At 41.2% G+C, this 19,436-nt stretch overlaps 1 protein-coding gene across 2 annotated transcripts; it reads right to left on the bottom strand.

Moving 5' to 3' along the window:
• Positions 1-16,542: 16,542 nt before the first annotated feature.
• LOC139410218 (regulator of G-protein signaling 21-like) lies at positions 16,543-19,105 on the bottom strand. 2 transcript variants are annotated; one of them, XM_071155685.1, is made up of 5 exons: positions 18,970-19,105; positions 18,408-18,477; positions 18,236-18,327; positions 17,385-17,551; positions 16,543-17,195 (listed from the first exon to the last, which is right to left on the bottom strand). In XM_071155685.1, exons 1-5 carry the CDS (start codon positions 19,034-19,036, stop codon positions 17,019-17,021), a joined length of 573 nt encoding a protein of 190 aa, XP_071011786.1. In that variant the 5' UTR covers positions 19,037-19,105; the 3' UTR covers positions 16,543-17,018. The 2 variants fall into 2 exon arrangements, with proteins under 2 accessions (XP_071011786.1, XP_071011787.1); XM_071155686.1 differs by having other exon boundaries at positions 18,236-18,306.
• Between the last annotated feature and the right edge of the window lie 331 nt (positions 19,106-19,436).

Here is a 19,436-nt window from a genome sequence, read left to right as displayed (position 1 = left end):
GGTATGCACGGTGGTATGCTGCTGGCATACATACATATAATGTCCAATTAGCATGGAATGAAGAGACAGACTTGTTCCTTTTCCACAACAAAGGACACTTTAATAGAAGTGCAGACTTATGTTCTGCATTTTTGCAACCATATGCAAGTTATTTCTGTAACCATTCATAACTTAAGTCCTTCCATTTAGACATTCTGTACCGTCGTTCCAATCTATATAAATTCCCTAGAATTTGACTTTTGGTGCAAACGCCACTTTTGACTCGTCAGTCAGTCTACAGCAGGGGTGTCATACTCTTTCCATGGAGGGCCTAGTGTATGCAGGTTTTTAGTTTTTCCTTTCAATTAAGACCTAGGCAACCAGGTGAGGGGAGTCTTTAATAATTAGTGACCCTTATTCATCGATCAAGTACAAGGGAGGAGCGAAAAACACGCATTTCCTCAGCCCTCTGTGGAATAAGTTTGACACGTGGTCTAGAGATTTGAATGAATGTACTGTTTAGTACTCTGAATCATTGTCACCACTCATCACCACATACCACTCATCACCACACACCACTCATCACCACACACCACTCACCACTCATCACCACACACCACTCGTCATCATCAAACAATGACAATGAACATTTTATGTAAGGCCTGAGCTGAACGATATGGTAATCTTTCCTCCCTAAGCTTGCCAATTCATTCATTCATTGCATGAGCTTGCTCAAATCATATATTTTCCCATCTGCTTGCTATCTGTATTTTGAAAGAGTAAATGTCCCACGTCAGAAAGTTACAATGGTTGTCAACTGATTCTGATGAGAGGCTGTTATCTTTGCCCGTCATCTTGCTATCTCTATTACGAAATAGCCTTTTCCCACATCAGCAAAGTACTGTACATGGTATACACTTTAGGAATTATAGCTACATTTGTGGGTATGCTACTTTAGCTAGTAATATGTTAGCATTTGGATAGCTGCTACTACCAAGGTGAAAGCTGAAGCATAGCCTGACTGACCTCTCACTAGGCCTGGGGATGGAGGAACTCCTGGTAGATCTATTTAGCTTTTTCCAGGAAAGGTCGGCTGGCGAGGTGTTCTCTCTGTAGTCACGGCATGCTAGCCAGAACTCAATATTCTCCTCACGGAATTCAGACTGCAGGAAGGGTCTGAAGGCTGCAAAGAACCCTATGGGATTAGCATGCTAAAGTCAGAAGGTGGTCTTATGAGACTGTACTATTGAAGATAATGAATGTACTCTGGGCCAACATAGTTAAAACAGTTGTCCTTACTTTTTGTCCTTCAACTCTTTATCAAGACTTAGATGAATTCTTCTACTGTCCTCTTGACGACACATTTTTGCATTAGATGGGTTTTGTAAATCAATATCACTATTTGACATGTTATTGTTGTGAAATAGTCTCTAATGTTGCTGTACTTACTTGATTTTTGTAGAAAAGGAGTCATCATTTATCTTCTGTATCAGAATACACTGAATGTCTTTTTTCTATCTTTTTCGGCTTAAAAGGATATCGATCCTGTGGAAGGAATTGAGGAAGTAGTATACATTAAGATCTGATCTTGATATATTACCAACAGCTTTTCTTTATTTCTGTATTGGTGTAAATATAAAACACTTACTGCATTTCATTTTATTATATTATATTTGTCCTCATGTGTTTGTATATATTGAATGCTTAAAAGGCCCCTTTCCTAGATATATACAGTACCAGTGAAAAGTTTGGGACACACCTTCTCATACAAGGGTTTTTATTTATTATTTATATTTTCTACGTTGTAGAATAGTAGTAACGACATCAAAACTATGAAATAACACATGGAATCATGTAGTAACTGAAAAAGTGTCGAACAAATGTGAGATTCTTCAACGTAGCCACCCTTTGACTTGATGACAGCTTTGCACACTCTTGGCATTCTCTCAACCATGAGGTTGAGTCACCTGGAATGCAGTCAACCATGAGTCACCTGGAATGCATTTGAAATAACAGGTGTACCCTGTTAAAAGTTAATTTGTGGGATTTCTTTCCTTCCTAATGTGTTTGAGCCAATCAGTTGTGTTGTGACAAGATAGGGGTGGTATACAGAAGATAGCCCTATATGGTATAAGTTTATTCAAATAAGCAAAGAGAAACGACAGTCCATCATTACTTTAAGACATGAAAGTCAGTAAATGTGGAAAAATTCAAGAACTGAACGTTTCTTCAAGTGCAGTCGCAAAAACCATCAAGCGCTATGATGAAACTGGCTTTCATGAGGACTGCCACAGGAAAGGAAGACGCAGAGTTACCTCTGCTGCAGAGGATAAGTTCATTAGATTTAACTGCACCTCAGATTGCTGCTCAAATAAATACGCCACAGAGTTCAAGTAACAGACACATCACAACATCAACTGTTCAGAGGAGACTGCGTGAATCAGACCTTCATGGTCAATTTGCTGCAAAGAAAACACTACTAAAGGACACCAATAATAAGAAGAGACTTGCTTGGACCAAGAAACACAAGCAATAGACTTTAGACCGGTAGAAATTTAGACCGGTAGAAATCTGTCCTTCGGTCTGATGATTCCAAATATGAGATCTTTGGTTCCAACCGCCATGTCTGTGTGAGATGCAGAGTAGCTGAACGGATTATCTCCCGTGTGTGGTTCCCACCATGAAGCATGGAGGAGGAGGTGTGATGGTGGGGGGGGTGTTTTGCTGGTGACACTGTCTGTGACTTATTTAGAACTCAAGGCACACTTAACCTGTATGGCTAACACAGCGTTCTGCAGTGATACTCCATCCCATCTGGTTTGCGCTTGGTGGGACTATAATTTGTTTTTCAAGAGGACAATGACCCAAACCACACCTCCAGGCTGTGTAAGGATTATTTGACCAAGAAGTAGAGTGATGGAGTGCTGCATCAGATGACCTGGCCTCCACAATCACCTGACCTCAAACCAATTGAGATGATTTAGGATGAGTTGGAACGCAGAGTGAAGGAAAAGGAGCCAACAAGTACTCCGTTTTTGTGGGAACTCCTTCAAGACTGTTGGGAAAGCCTTCCTCATGAAGCTGGTTGAGAGAATGCCAAGAGTGTGCAAAGCTGTCATCAAGGCAAAAGGTGGCTACTTTGAATAATCTAAAATATATAATATATTTTGATTTGTTTATGAACACTTTTTTGGTTACTACATGATTCCATAGGTGTTATTTCAAAGTTTTGATGTCTTCACTATGTAGAAAATAAAGAAAAACTCTTGAATGAGTAGATGTGTCCAAACTGTATTTTTTTTACCCTTTTTTCGTGGGATCCAATTGGTAGTTACAGTCTTGTCTCATTGCTGCATCTTCCTTATGGACTCGGGAAAGGCAGAGGTCGAGAGCCGTGCGTCCTCCAAAAAACAACCCAGCTAAGTCGCACTACTTCTTGACACAATGCCCACTTAACCCGAAAGCCAGCCATCTGTTGGGGGAAATACCGTACACCTGGCAACCGTGCCAGCATGCACTGCGCCCGGCCTGCCACAGGAGTCACTAGTGCACGATAGGACAAGGAGATCCCTGCCGGCCAAACCTTCCCCTAACCCAGACGATGCTGGGCCAATTGTGCACCACCCCAGTTGCGGCCAGCTGTGACAGAGCCTGGACTCGAACCAAGAATCTCTAGTGGCACAGCTAACACTGCAGTGCCTTAAAGTACTGCACCACTCGCGGGGCCCGTGTCCAAACTTTTGACTGGTACTGTACATTAGCTTACCTTCTCGTCTGTGTCATATTTTGCAGCAGATCCTTAAATTCATTGATCCGTATCTTTGAAAATAATAGTTTTGGCATCTTCACGTAAATGACAGTGTTTCCTCCTAGGAGATAGCTGTACACTGTATGGGCATCTCAGGAGTCTCAGGAGAGGTTTGTTCTGGTGACATTGGGGACTCGCTGGTGCAGGCCGCCCCAAGAAACTCTACCTCAGGTATAAACACACAGCTTACCATAACTCCCCTAGGGCATTTACATTCCTGTACAATTCTAATTTCAAATTTCTTCACATTTTCCCCCACTTTCTTCCACCGTTTTTTCCATTCATCAATATATTGGAACATTTGAGAGATATTTCCTACAGTGTTTGTGTATTACAGTATAAATACTACATATATTACTAAATCACACTCTATGAAGACACATCTTCCATGATTCAACACTATAATAAATCCCTCTGAAGACATTGCATGCCAGTGAATGGAAATGACCATATTTTAAAACAGGAAGATGTTAAGGAGCAGTGTCTGTCTGCCCACCTTAATATGATCGTCAGGATTTACTCACATCTATACTCCTCCACATACAACTTCCTGAGAACATCTGTCATTTACTGTGAATGGTAACTTTGGTAACATAAGGAATAGGGAATAATATGTAATAGAAAAAGAGGCCATGGCCATTGGCAATCTGAATGGGTAACCATCATACTGTCCTAAAAAGGTGTGTCTGTAAAACTGGGAGTGGTCCGATATTCTCATCTATTGCAACAAGGCTTGTGACTCAGATTATGTTGATCTTCTTATTGCTGCTTTATTTTGTCTTAGGTTACCCTAGCCATAGATAAGAATAGAAAGACTCACTGAAATTGTAGGCATATGGAATTTCATAACATGCAAATACATTTTTTTGAAGCTTCCCCCTGAGTTCCCCCTAGAGTGTTGTGGTGTGTTTGTGGACTCCTGTGGAGAGATCGTCTGGTCACATCTACCTATAGTTAGTGTGAGTATTTTGAACTTTCCTAGCTACAAACCCTGGTACTAAGATGGTGTGTGATGTGGAGGGGTAAAAGCAGAAGGACAACCCACCTACTGAGAATCTCCTCATGTGTATCTCATTTGACATGCTTGACTAATGGCTGGGTCCCAAAGGGGCTCACAATGAACACAGATAAACCCTGACATCAGAGGATATGAAAATTCATGTTGTTTGTGCTAGTGGAAATGGAAAAACTAAACTCCAGGTAGAAATAATGAATATACTCACATAGATGTGACCTTTTGTGGTGATTTGATTTGTGTTTCTTGTGTTATGTGTTTTGCACCAATAATGTGGTTATGCACCAATAATGTGGTTAATGTGGTTATAATGTGGAATTATAATTCCATACATATTTTAGGGATTCATTATGAACTAACTAAGTTTTCCATTAGATACATACATGCAGATACTATGAAAAACTAAATAGAGGCGTGTCTTGGTGAATCAGATTTGGACAAGGATGAACAGATGAGTCATGCCCTAGGTACAGTATGTACTGTAGCGTACGTGTGCCTGTGTGTGTGTGCACATGTGCATGTACAGCATTCTTTCACTCTACTTCCACTCACATAAACACCAATGACCAGCCCCATATCATATCACTACCCGGGTGTTGACATTGTATCAGTAACAGAGTAAAGGTGTGAGAGAAAACACAACAATGGTATCTTATGGGGAAAACACTTTGGGAACACAATGTTCCATGGAAGTCCTGCCTGTCACCCCAAAAAAACCAACCAAGCTATCATAAGTGCTTTATATAGGCCTATTATGCATTTTGTATAAACAAATGGAATATTCTATAATTGTGGTACAACAAAGGTCAACTATTCTACATTTATTGAACATGTGTCAATTTCATTGGGTTTACTTGATAGCTACCTACACAAATAGCTAGCTAGAATAAGGTGTTAATAAGATAAATTCATTAAAAAGATTAAAAGCGTTACAAATAAGTTCTCCAGTAATCAACAATAAAAAAAATCAATGTATAAAACAATGATGCTCTAAACTTAGTGTCTAATGCCGTAATTCAATCTGAACCATATTTAGATTAGATTATGAATCTGAGATGTATGACTGGTTCTTAACAGAAGTAATCTACAACGACACCCTTTGAGCTCTGTGTGTGTTTGGTTTAGTTTATTTTGAAGTTTGTGTAGCAGGATGGAAAAGATCACCATGGGTGATCCAGACACTCATCCAATGTTTATTGATGTGATTACCTGGAACAGAAGTAATTGTGTTTTCCTGTTTGTTTTTCCATAATTTTTCTATTTCCAATCTTTTCATCCATTCCATTCAGGTGTATCTAATTTAACTGAGTTTCAGGGTGGTAAAGAGGGACACCAACACATGCAACATGTGTGAGCAAGACACTGTGAGCAAGACAAAGGAGCTGATCATGGACTACAGGAAAAGGCGGGCCGAACAGGCCCCCATTAACATCGACGGGGCTGTAGTGGAGCGGGTCGAGAGTTTCAAGTTCCTTGGTGTCCACATCACCAACGAACTATCATGGTCCAAACACACCAAGACAGTGGTGAAGAGGGCCCAACAACATATTTTTCCCCCTCAGGAGACTGAAAAGATTTGGCATGGGTCCCCAGATCCTCAAAAGGCTCTACAGCTGTACCATCGAGAGCATCCTGACCGGTTGCATCACCGCATGGTATGGCAACTGCTCGGCCTCCAACCACAAGGCACTACAGAGGGTAGTGCATACGGCCCAGTACATCACTGGGGCCACGTTTCCTGCCATCCAGGACCTCTATACTAGGCGGTGTTAGAAGAAATACCAAACATTTTTCAAAGACTGCGATCACCCAAGTCATAGACTGTTCTCTCTGCTACCGCACAGAAAGCGGGACTGGAGCGCCAAGTCTAGGACCAAAAGTCTCCTTACAGCTTCTACCCCAAAGCCGTAAGACTGCTGAACAATTGATAAAATTGCCGCACCCCCCTTTTGTTTCTACACTGCTTCTTCTCGCTATTCATTATATACATTATGCATTAATCACTTCACTTTACCCTTACCTACAAATTACCTCCACTAACCGGTGCCCCCGCACATAGACTCGGTACCGATACCCCCTGTATATAACCTCATTATTGTTATTTTATTATGTTACTTTTAATTATATTTTACTTTTGTTTATTTGGTAAATATTTTCTTAACTCTTTCTTGAACGGCATTGTTGGTCAGGGCTTCTAAAAAAAACATTTCACGTTAAGGTCTACACTTGTTGCATTCGTCGTGTGACAAATAAAGTTTGATTTGATTTGAACATGTAGGCTACAAATAATCAAATGTCTGTATACACGGCCCTCCAGGAGAGAACACTGTATTGTCATTTTTTTTAAAATTATTTCATCACAGGGTGTGTAACTACCAGTCAGCCATGATGTTGCGTCATAGGATGCGGACATTGGGACATGTCGACTTGCAGTCCACAGTCAACATGATTGACAGAGAACTACATTGCTACTGTAAATGGCTGCATTTATTTTATTTTTGTATTTTATTTTTACACTACAACACCAAACATACACGTACAAATGACAAGATACAGACCCACACAAACACCCACGACATCACCCCTGGCCAGACACACCTGCTCACACCCCCATCTCCAGCGCCAGCATCACTCTCGGCCACATGGCTTCAAACTGTACCATTTTGTTTCTCTCTGTCGCCCACACACTTTCAACATTTATATAATAAATCATTTGACATTTCCACTGTGCTAACTATGGAGGATTGGTTGATTTCCCGCTTTGAAGTACTGTATATGTTTTTTTTTAGAAATGGTTAACAAGAAAAGTATCATCCAACCCATCCGGTATCTCTCTGCACCCTCATATGCCATGCCTTGAAATATACAAACAGACAGATTAAAAGTAGATTTACATTGTAAATGGCTCAATTCTTAGAATGTGTATTTTTACTCTAGCACTTGGACACATTATAGCAGGCAATTACTTCAGTCAAATTTCATTTGATTTTTTTTACAATCGTTCGAAGTCTACATTTAGTCATAAACCCTGACAGAGGGATTTTAGATTGTGACATCTGATGTGACATTCCTAAATGTTTAGTGGAACTATACTGTGCTATTGTATCTTCCAGCAGAGAAAGTTACCCTTAGAGCAGCTTTTCCTCTTTCTGCCTCTCTCTCTCTCTCTCTCTCTCTCTCTCTCTCTCTCTCTCTCTCTCTCTCTCTCTCTCTGCCTCTCTCTCTCTCTCTCTCTCTCTCTCTCTCTCTCTCTCTCTCTCTCTCTCTCTCTCTCTCTCTCTCTCTCTCTCTCTCAAGTGGAGCCTCAGGCTGTGACACCTATTATGAGGTCTTTAGACTACTGGCTAATTAAATTATAATGAGTAGCTAAGAGACAGCAGATGAAACAGTCAATTCATTAATTGCCTGGCCTGTGAATAGAGTAGGACTCTGTTAGCTCTGTTAGTATGTCTGGGTCTATCTGGGAGAGGGACGGCCACACCACTGTCCATTGTGTACATTGAACCCATACAGTTGTATTTGTGGTAGAGCATTAAGTTTTGTAGAGACAATTTGTTATGTTCTGTAATTTTGTTATTGTGTCAGCAGACAGTTGGTAAGGTTGTTGTTTTGTCATTGTCTTGTCTGCTTCCTTGTAAGATGGTGTGGTACCAAGAAAGAGGTTCTAGATGTGCTTGGTAAATATAATTTTGGTTTACAAAGAATGCACTCAAATCAACTTGCACCTAATCATCTCTGACATGACTAGAAACATAAGCTTTCTCACATTCGCAATAACCATGAGTGAACTAACGCCTCAGGATGTTAATGTAACCTTTTATTTCCACCGATTACAGTGTTTTGGCAATCCCTATTGTGAAAGTGCTACTGATTTTAACTCAATTTAGCAACATAGCGTCAATTGTGAAATTCTGTACTTCAATATTAAACATTTTGAGAAAGGAGACTCAGTCTTGCCTCAGTTCTCAGTTTTGTTTTGTTCTTACTGTCAATAATATCTGACCTGCTAGTAGGAGTTGTTGCATTGCACTAGCATCTCACTAACATCCCATTAAATAAATCATCTTTACAATAATAACCTGGTAACAACACAGCCATTTACATAGTGTAAGAACAGGAAGGCAGATTACTCCAGTGTTACAACATGAAGGTACAGTAGACAATGTAAAGAGGCATATTATTGAATAACTATTGTATATTGAGGAAAAACTGCAAATATATGAGGACAACCTCATCTCAGGAGTGCCAATGTTATTGTCAAACTATGCAAAGCAACTTTCAAATGCCCGTGTGCTGTTGAAACTTTATTGACACATAAAACAAGTGGACGTGCACACACTTACTATTCTGCTGCCGTACACACCCACGATAGGTGAGGCTATCATAGTTTTGTGATGCAGGACTCAACGTGGGTCCCAATAGTCTAAAGTGGCTGCCTGTTCTCCTCCTTTCCTTTTCCTGCAATAGGAAAACCAGTGGAGAGGTAAAAGCACGACAGCGAGCTAGCACCCATTGTCAGGGTTATAGAGTGTTGGGATGAGGGACACCATTTTCCATAGCTATGAGGACAGGGTGGGTGTCTGTGTCGTCAAAACCCTCACAGACTTCCTCTGAACTGAGGTGGAAGTGAAACGGCTTGGCATCCGAGGAAACACAGGAGATTCAGGAGAAGTCAGACTGACAGTGTTATATTTTGTGGTTTCTGAAATCCCCCCATAGAAAACACAGCTCAGGCGTTATGATTCAAATTCTCCTGTCTGTCGGGCCTTGGTCAGCAGAATCTATAGTGTGGTTGCAAGGACTAGAGACTTGGTTCACTTAGAGTTTATGCAACGAGTTTATGCAATGGCATTATTCAGAAACAATAGCATAGGGCCCTGTTAAATGTATAGGTTGAGATAAATCATATATTTTCAAAAACTAAACTGTTCCATGGTTCATTTGCTCATGAATTTGAATTTCTCTTTGAAACTTTGACTCATAATTAATCATTTGTTCAGAAAAAAGTTATTGCTTCTGTTACATGGTGCAATTGAAATGGCGTCTTTGCTGCCATCTAGTGGATATTAATAAGAAACCGAGCTGTACATTCAGTGGTAGAGTAATGTTGAGAAGGGAGCGAATATGTTAAAATAATTTAATTGGAAAAATTTGAATCTAACTCTCCTCAAGTATTGACGTTCCAAACATACCTGCAAACCCTTCATCATATATACTGAACTGTTAACCTTTACTGTCAAAGCAGCATCTGGGATGAGGGAATCAGAGGTGGGGAGTGTGTGTGCGAGTGTGTTTGTTCAGAATGGGGTGTTCAGAAGGAACTAGGGATAAGGTATGTTCCCAGATAATGTAAGAAACCCATTTCTAAACCTTTAATGCTTGGTATTAGAGTGCAGAAAGCCCTACTGCAGGAGGTAAGCTGTGAAAGGACTTCAGCCTTTCCCAGTCAGGACCAGGGACAATTTGTGGGACTCAGCAGAGACTCAGACACCTTATCTCCTTCCCTCCGTGAGTTCTTCCGCTGCTACTTTACCAGACCCAAAGTCCCAGGGAGTTATCTCTTCTACTCTGCAGCCCGGGGCCTCTATCCCCTCCCTGTCTGTCTCCCAAATCAGCACCCAGCCATCACAGGGGTCTATCAGAATAGGTATGGGATTAAATTAAACAGAATCCATAGAGCATATTTGTTGGTACTGTCCATCGATGGCTCGCTTTTGGAGTCAGGTCCAGGAATAGTACTTACTATCTCATAATATTTCAGATGGACCTGCAAACTGTATTGTTAGGGGATCTGAAAAACCCCGATAGTCAATGGGAAATATCCTTATAGTCTTGGGTAAAGTATTTATTTTTAGGCAATATCAGTGCAATGTTACAAATAGGGAGTTCAGGACCTTCGTAAGATATCATAGTAAAATGGGGGAGTGCTGTTGGATAATTTAAGACCCTCACACACACCAAGAGATGATTGAGAGGCTTTCAGAACTATCCTTCTTCCCAATGTCCCTGGCCCTCTGCCAACTCAGAGGGACATGTGATTAGCATGGCATGAAGTCTCTACCATGTTGTGAGATTTCACAGTGTTTTTGTCTGTCCCTGCCTGCTCTAACTTGTTTATGTAACCAGGTTTTAAAGGAATGAAGACACAATAGTGTTTCTCTATGTAATGTCACCTTCAACTACCAAATGAAAACTTCACTTCACACTAGGAACTTGAAGTTTTTTTTGTTTCCAAATATATTATGCTGTGTTATTGTCTTTTCTTCAGGCCCAAACAATGCCCTGTCCTATAATTGACAGAGATATTGTTTATGTTGCTTTGATCCAATCTTTGTATTGGCTCAGGCAGATTTGTATTATCATCCCAGCCCTGAAAGGGAGATAGACAGAGGAACAGATTATTTTAATGCAATAGTATGTTTTGTAGAGACCTAAATCCCTGCTGTATTCCTGGGCTGGTGTGGTATTATGTAGATGTTGGTCACTGGTCTAATCTCTTTTATAACCCTACTGTCTTATTAATGTTCTGTCTTCAAGTTTCATATTCCAAATGGCAGACGCCGTCTTGGTTAGAGAACGTTTCTCTTTTCTGTAGTTAGACAGAAGCACATGCACATACCACAAACAGACACACACACAAGCACGCACGCCCATACAAGAACATTAAAAACCTCAGTCACCCGAGCCACGGACTGTTCACTTGGTCACCGTCTGACAGAAAGAGACAGCACATCTGCATCAGAGCTAAGACCGAGAGCTTCTATTGGACCATCAGACTGTTGAAGAGCCATCACTAGCCATCTACCAGGTGATGCACACTCACTCACTATCACAAACGCACACACAATCTATCACACACACACACACACACACACACACACACACACACACACACACACACACACACACACACACACACACACACACACACACACACACACACACACACACACACACACACTCACTCACACACAAACTCTCACACTTTCACACAGCCAACGCTGCTCTTCCATGGTATAGACAATAAACCACTGGACCCTACTGCATTCTCAACATACAGCTGTAGCTCATTCTAATATTTAATCTACTGTACATTGTATTATAGTTACACTGTTTATACACACTGCATATGTATTTACAGTACCAGTCAAAGTTTGGACACACCTACTCATTCCAGGGTTTTTCTTTATTCAGTATTTTTTGTTTAACACTTGTATGATTCCATATGTGTTATTTCATTATTCTACAATGTTGAAAATAGTCAAATAAAGAAAAAACCTTGAATGAGTGGGTGTGTCCAAACTTTTGACTGGTACTGAATATACTGGATTCTTGACATAGTTCACTCTAATAAATCTACTGCTGTACATCTCATTCCTAGCTGATCTTGTGTAAATTACCCCATTGTAAATACATTAAATTGCATTTGGATTACTGTTACAGTGCTATTTGGATTGTTAATTAGACACGTTCCTAACTTTCTTGATTTCTTGATATATATAAATATATATTTATTTTATTTATTATTTGTGTACTTGTTTGGCATTACTGCATTGTTAGGAGATAGTGGGTGCAGCAAAATGCTTATGTTACTAGAACATCTGCTAAACACACGCACGCACACGCACACGCACGCACACACACACACACACACACACACACACACACACACACACACACACACACACACACACACACACACACACACACACACACACACACACACACACACACACACGCACACACGCACACACGCACACACACACACACACTTAGAGCCTTAGTAACAGATGGGTTGCATTGCAGAACAACCTGCGTTTTGGCATTAACATCAGCATTGCAGTCTCCCAATGTGATCACTCTGACCTCCTCCCTATAGGCTGCCTCATCGTTATCGGTGATCAGGCCTACCACTGTTGTGTCATCAGCAAACTTAATGAGGGTGTTGGAGTCATGCATGGCCGTGCAGTCATGAGTGAACAGGGAGTACAGGAGGGGACTGAGCACGCAACCCTGGTGGTCTGCTTGAAACATGTTGGTATTACAGACTCAGACAGGAAGAGGTTGAAAATGTCAGTGAAGACACTTGCCAGTTGCTCAGTGCATGCTCGGAGTGCACGTCCTGGTAATCCATCTGGCCCTGTGACCTTGTGAATGTTGACCTGTTTAAAGGTCTTACTCACATCGGCTGTGGAGAGCGTAATCACACAGTCGTCCGGAACAGCTGATGCTCTCATGCATGTTTCAGTGTTACTTGCCTCAAAGCGAGCATAGAAGTTATTTAGCTCGTCTGGTAGGCTCATGTCACTGGGCAGCTCTCGGCTGTGCTTCCTTTTGTAACCTGTAATAGTTTGCAGGCCCTGCCACATCCGACGAGCGTCGAGCCGGTATAGTACGATTCGATCTTAGTTCTGTATTGACACTTTGCTTTTGATGGTTCGTCGTAGGGCAGAGCGGGATTTCTTATAAGCTTCCTTGAAATCGGCAGCTCTACCCTTTAGATCAGTGCGAATGTTGCTGGTAATCCATGGCTTATGGTTGGGGTATGTACATACAGTCACTGTGAGGTCGACGTCCTCGATGCACTTATTGATAAAGCCAGTGACTGATGTAGTGTACTCCGCAATGCCATCGGAAGAATCCCGGAACAAATTCTAGTCTGTGCTAGCAAAATCGTCCTGTAGTTTAGCATCTGTTTCATCTGACCACTTTTTTATAGACCAAGCCACTGGAGCTTCCTGCTTTAATTTTTGCTTGTCTGCATTAATCAGGAGGATAGAATTACGGTCAGATTTTCCAAATGGAGGGCGAGGGAGAGCTTTGTACATGTCTCTGTGTGTGGAGTAAATATGGTCAAGAATTTATTTCCCCTCTGGTTGCACATTTGACATGCTGATAGACATTAGGTAAAACTGATTTAAGTTTCCCTGCATTAAAGTTCCCTGCCACTAGGGGCGCCGCCTCTAGATTATCGTTTTCCTGTTTGCTTATGGCGGTATACAGCTCTGAGTGCGGTTTTAGTGCCAGCATCAGTCTGTGGTGGTATGTAGACAGCTACGAAAAATACAGATGGAAACTCTCTAGGTAGATAGTGTGGTCTTCAGCTTATCATGAGATACTCTACCTCAGGTGAGCAAAACCGCGAGACTTCCTTAGATATCGTGCACCAGCTGTTGTTTACATCAATGCCCCCGCCCTGTGTCTTACCAGAGGCTGCTGTTCTGTCCTGTCGATAGAGTGTATAACTCACCAGCTGTATGTTCTTAATGTCGTCGTTCAGCCGCGTGACACATAAGATATTAACATTTTGTAGGATAAACGTGTTTTCAGTTCATCCCATTTATTTTCCAGTGATTGAACGTTAGCTAGCAGAACAGAAGGTCAGGGCGGATTAGCCACTTGTCACCTAATCCTCACAAGGCACCCTGATCTCTTTCAATGAAATCTCAGTCTCCTTCTCCAGGATCTGGGCATGGTCGGGTGTCTGTATTATATTCCTCTAGTCCGACTCATTGAAGAATAACTATTCTTCCAGTTTGAGGTGAGCAATCCAGTTCTGATGTCCAGAAGCTCATTTTGGTCATAAGAGACGGTATCAGCAACATTATGTAAAAAAAAATAAAACTAGAAACGTGAAAAAACAAACAAAATAGCATGGTTGGTTAAGAGCCGATAAGAGGGGTACCATCACAGTCTCACCTCAACCAAATATTTTCTGTAGTTGCGGATCAGACCTGCACAAAGGTCAGGAGGAATTTTGGACCATTCCTTTTTACAAATCTGTTTCAGTTCAGCAATATTCTTGGGATTTCTGGTGTGAACCATTCTCGAGGTCATGCCACAGCATCTCAATTGGGTTGAGGTCAGGACTATGAATGGGCCACCCCAGAAGCCGTATTGTCTTCTGTTGAAGCCATTCTGTTGTTGATGTACTTCTTTTTGGGTTGTTGTCCTTCAATTGGCGGACAGACAGCCTAACATTCTCCTGCAAAATGTCTTGATAAACTTGGGAATTAATTTTTTTCGTCGGTGATAGCAAGCTGTCCAGGAAATGAGGCAGCAAATTAGCCCCAAACCATGATGCTCACTCCACCATACTTTACAGTTGGGATGAGGGTTTGATGTTGGTGTGTTGTGCCTTTTTTCTACCCAGATAGTATGTTGCGTGTTCCTTCCAAACAACTCAACCGTAGTTTCATCTGTCCACGGAAGATTTAGCCAGTAGTGCTGTGGAACATCCAGGTGCTCTTTTGCGAACTTTAGACATGCAGCAATGTTTGCTTTTGGACAGTAGTAGCTTCTTCCGTGGTGTCCTCTCATGAACACCATTCGTATTTAGTGTTTTACATCAACAGAGATGTTAGCATGCTCCAGAGATTTCTATAAATCTTTAGCTGACACTCTAGGATTCTTCTCCTCATTGAGCATTCACACTATTTTCTTGCATTCATCTTTGCAGGACTGCCACTCCTAGGGAGAGTAAAAACAGTGCTGAACTTTCTCTATTTATAGACACATTTGTCTTACTGTGGACTGATGAACATCAAGGTTTTTAGAGATACTTTTATAACCCTTTCCAGCTTTATGCAAGTCAACCATTCTTAATCTTAATCTTCTGAAATATCTTTTGTTCGAGGGATGGTTCACATCAGGCAATGCTTCATGTGAATAGCAAACTCACATTTTGTGAGTGTTTTTTATATTGGAGGGCAACTCTAACAATCTCGTCTCATTGATTGGACACTAGGTTAGCTGACACTTGACTCCAACTAGCTTTTGGAGAAGTCATTAGCCTAGGGGTTCACATACTTTTCCCAACCTACACTGTGATTGTTTAAATTATGTATTCAATATAGACAATAAAAATAAAAATGTGTGTGTTGTTAGTTTAACACTGTGTTTGTCGACTATTGTGACGTTTTTTGAACAATTCACATACTTTTTCTTGAAACTGTATAAGTTTGGCCGGAAACACAATTAAAGTGCCTATGTGTGTGTGGATGTGTGGGACTCACTGAGGGAAGCAATGAACATGGTATCATATCCTAGAGCAGGTTGGTATGCGTTACATTTAATTGTGTCTATGTTTACAAGTGGAAGATGCCAGGTGTATATCCTTGTGGGGGTCTGTATGTGGAGGGAAGATGGTGTCTATCTGGTGTGTTGAAGTGGAGGCAGGCGGTTGATCCTTCTAGAGTACATGGCCTCCTGCTGGGAGATATAAAAGGTGTGATGGGTCCATACTCAGAAAGATGTTGCATAAAGCTTACTTCATTTTTTAAAAAGTATTATTATTTTCGCTGCATCAGGGATAGCGTACACAGACATTGCTGGGGTGAAACTATACATACCTGGACTGGTGTTACACATAACACCGAGAGGTCAATTGAACTGTAAACAACATGAAATCCCACTGTACAATGTGTGAAAACACAACACACAAGAGAGAGGCAGAGATAGGAGTGAGAGAGAGGTCTCAAAGATGGCCCATTGGCCTGGTTGCCTAGGGAACAGAGCGTTTGGGGTTTCTCTGGGTCTGAGAGATAAAGAAGAACAACATGAGGGTACGACTGAGAGAAAGAGACTATGACCTCAGCTGATGCTGCACTGATTGTGTTGGATTGGCTTTCTGAATCCTAATGACATACACCCGCATACACAACATTGCATTGGGTTGGCATAATGAATTCCTGTCATAGACAGAAAAGACACATACATTAAAAAAATAGACTGAAACTTATTTTTCATGGCTTTAATGGCAGGTCTGACATATCCTAGTTTTCATAGACATCAGGAGAATACCATGAATTATTACAGTTAAAAGTAACGATCAATTGATAATCAATGGATAATAAAAAGTTATAAAACATACATAATGCTTTATACTCTAAATAAAGTCAGTACTGTATAACATTTGTAATCATATCTATTATCTATAATATTAGCATATTTATATGGAGAGTATTCCACTTTATGTTTACGTTGAAAATATTTTGGGTGGCCACACCTCAGAATAAGATTAGGAGCCACTGAGCTAGATGATTAACTATTATTAGAGAGACTACAGAGCATGGGCCTGTGTTTTGTGCTCCAGCCCAGAGTTAAACCATGCTGAACTTACATGGGCAGCTAGTTAGAGCGGAGAGAGTTGAATCCCTGTCAGCCCACAGACTGTTGGTTGTTAACAGCTATTATTCTCCACCTGGTTCTGGAACCTCAGCGGGCTTCTGATGGTTCTAAAAGACCTTGATAGATTTCAGATTTCAGGAATCTGGGATAACAGTCCTTTTTCATCAGCTTGTATATCAGTCTCTGTGCCTTGTCGAAGCAGCTCAGGGTCGGCTGAGACATGCTGTTTGTAATCTCCTGCCTGGTCCCACAGTCGATGTTTATCTGGAATTGAGTAATGAATGAAACATTGCCTTTGTGTAGCCATCATGTTGGACAGAGAGAGGGACACATAGACAGAATGATTGTGAGACAGCTTGAGGCGGAGAGCTAACGATTAAAAAAATAAATGAAAGAAAGAGAGAGGGGGAAAGAAGATTAAGCTACACCATTCCGTCTGATGTCTTTACGTACCTGTCTGGGAGCGTCGACATGTACAAACTCTGCGTAGATCCTTTTGGCTGCTATAGCTATCTCATTGCTGGTGGTGATGGTCTTGTACTCCTCACAGGCCAGCCAGAACAAGATGTTCTCCTCGCTGTACTCTGTCCTCAGGAACTCTCTGAAGGCCAGCTGCCCTGCTACACGGTAGAGACATAAAAAGGAGATGGTGTGAAACAGACTCACATTCACACAGGCAGGCACATACATGTAAGCATGGCCACTGACCATGACCTGCAGAACACAGGTTTAGTTAGAGAGAGCAGGCTAGCCCACAAAGTTGTCAAACTGGTTCAGGAAATTGACAGGGGTTTATTAAGGAGATGCTTTTTCAAGCTCACCAACAGATGTTCTGGGCTTCCATTTGCTGACCAATGCAAATAAATTAGCAAACAGTATAATAACTTTTGTTGCCTAAAAAAATATGTACAATGTCATAAAACGTGTTTTAGATGTGAGTGAACCATTGCAGATGTCTTATGGGAGAATAATTGTCCTTTGTAGCCTACCGTTCCTTCTCAAAATGCTTAGCCTACTTATAAAGCCATGCAGGTGTGCCATTTTTCATGAGTCTTTTGGGAACACAAACAAACAGCAAACTGCATTACTCACACTAATTGCTTAATATAAATCACAGCTGGAGAACTGACTCTAATCGACACAAGACAAAATATGTACAACGACAGCCAGCTTGTCCCCCCTGACTTTAGGCTTATACTGGTACCACTTCCCTGCATATGTTTTGGTAGGACTGTATCAACAGTACCAATCAACAGTATCAATAGTAGTAGAGAGAGAGAGTAAAGAAGAGTACATTGTCTTACTTTTAGACTCCTGGAGTTTTTTCAGGGATTGTCGCCATGACACAACTTCATCGATGGGGGGCTTGGGGGCCCTACAAAAACAACAAAAAAGCCTAGAGACTCTTAATTTTTTTTTGGAGGATGATGACGATGTTCAAATGGTTTACATTTATACAGAAGAATGTTGACTTACTTCCTGTACATGCCCCTTCGCCTGATATCAGACCATCTAACATGAGAGAGTGATGACGGAAACAGCTGATCTAAAATGAGGGAGAAAGAAAGACAGAGGCAACAGAGAGCACAGGAATACTGTCTAGTCAGAGATGTTTTTTGCCCCCAAAAAATGCAAAAGCAGAACAGCAACTGGCCAGTTTCGCTATGAATTATGGGACAGAAACAGGAAATCTCATAACTTCAGCAGTCAGAATCTGCAGCTGTTTAAGAAGACACTGGTCATCCATTATGATTATTGATTCATTAATCGATAATAAGTATTAGCCAGAGAAAAATTATTTTTGACCAATCATCCATGAGCAGTGTTCTGTATCAAACATTTATTTTATACACAAATGTGAATAGAGACTACCTATCTATGAACTACTAACCACTTCCAATGAAGCATAACTCATTCGTGCCTAGGTCAACCAACCATGTTTAGTACGGAATGAAAGGAATGTGAAAGGAGTGGTCATGTCACAAGCATTTCTCTATTTCTCTATACAGCCAAAGCAAAGCTCAAAGCTAATACTTACAATGTATGCATATGATTACAATATCCCTGAAAAGCAGAGTTTGTTCGTCCTGAAGATCAGCACTCATATATATGCTCAACAACTTCTGATGTTTTTCCCAGTTCTAGTTAGACTTCCCTATTATATTCCCCTGTTTGCTATTCCCCTCTGGCTAGAGCACACAAGTATCCACATGTTGGGCTGGGAGGAGGATTGGCAGATGGGAGGGTTAAGAGGTGACTCAGAGTTTTTATTGTGCTTTTTTACTTTGAAATTCCTAGGATGGGAATCAGGGAAGCTTGAAAAATCAGAGAGAGATGTTTGACCCAGTTCAACAACAAACTCTTCACCCATCACTCTCCTATGAACACAGACAGCAGAGGAGAGGAGGAAGGGAGGGAGACACCACTATCTCTGCCAAATGGGGGGGACCGAGACAGACACTGTCGTCCCCCAGCTTTGAAAATTACTGATGACAGAACAACTGG

This window comes from Oncorhynchus clarkii, chromosome 5 (genome assembly GCF_045791955.1).
Source record: "Oncorhynchus clarkii lewisi isolate Uvic-CL-2024 chromosome 5, UVic_Ocla_1.0, whole genome shotgun sequence".
NCBI classification, from domain to species: domain Eukaryota; kingdom Metazoa; phylum Chordata; class Actinopteri; order Salmoniformes; family Salmonidae; genus Oncorhynchus; species Oncorhynchus clarkii.
This window is presented reverse-complemented; position numbering and strand designations above follow the sequence as displayed.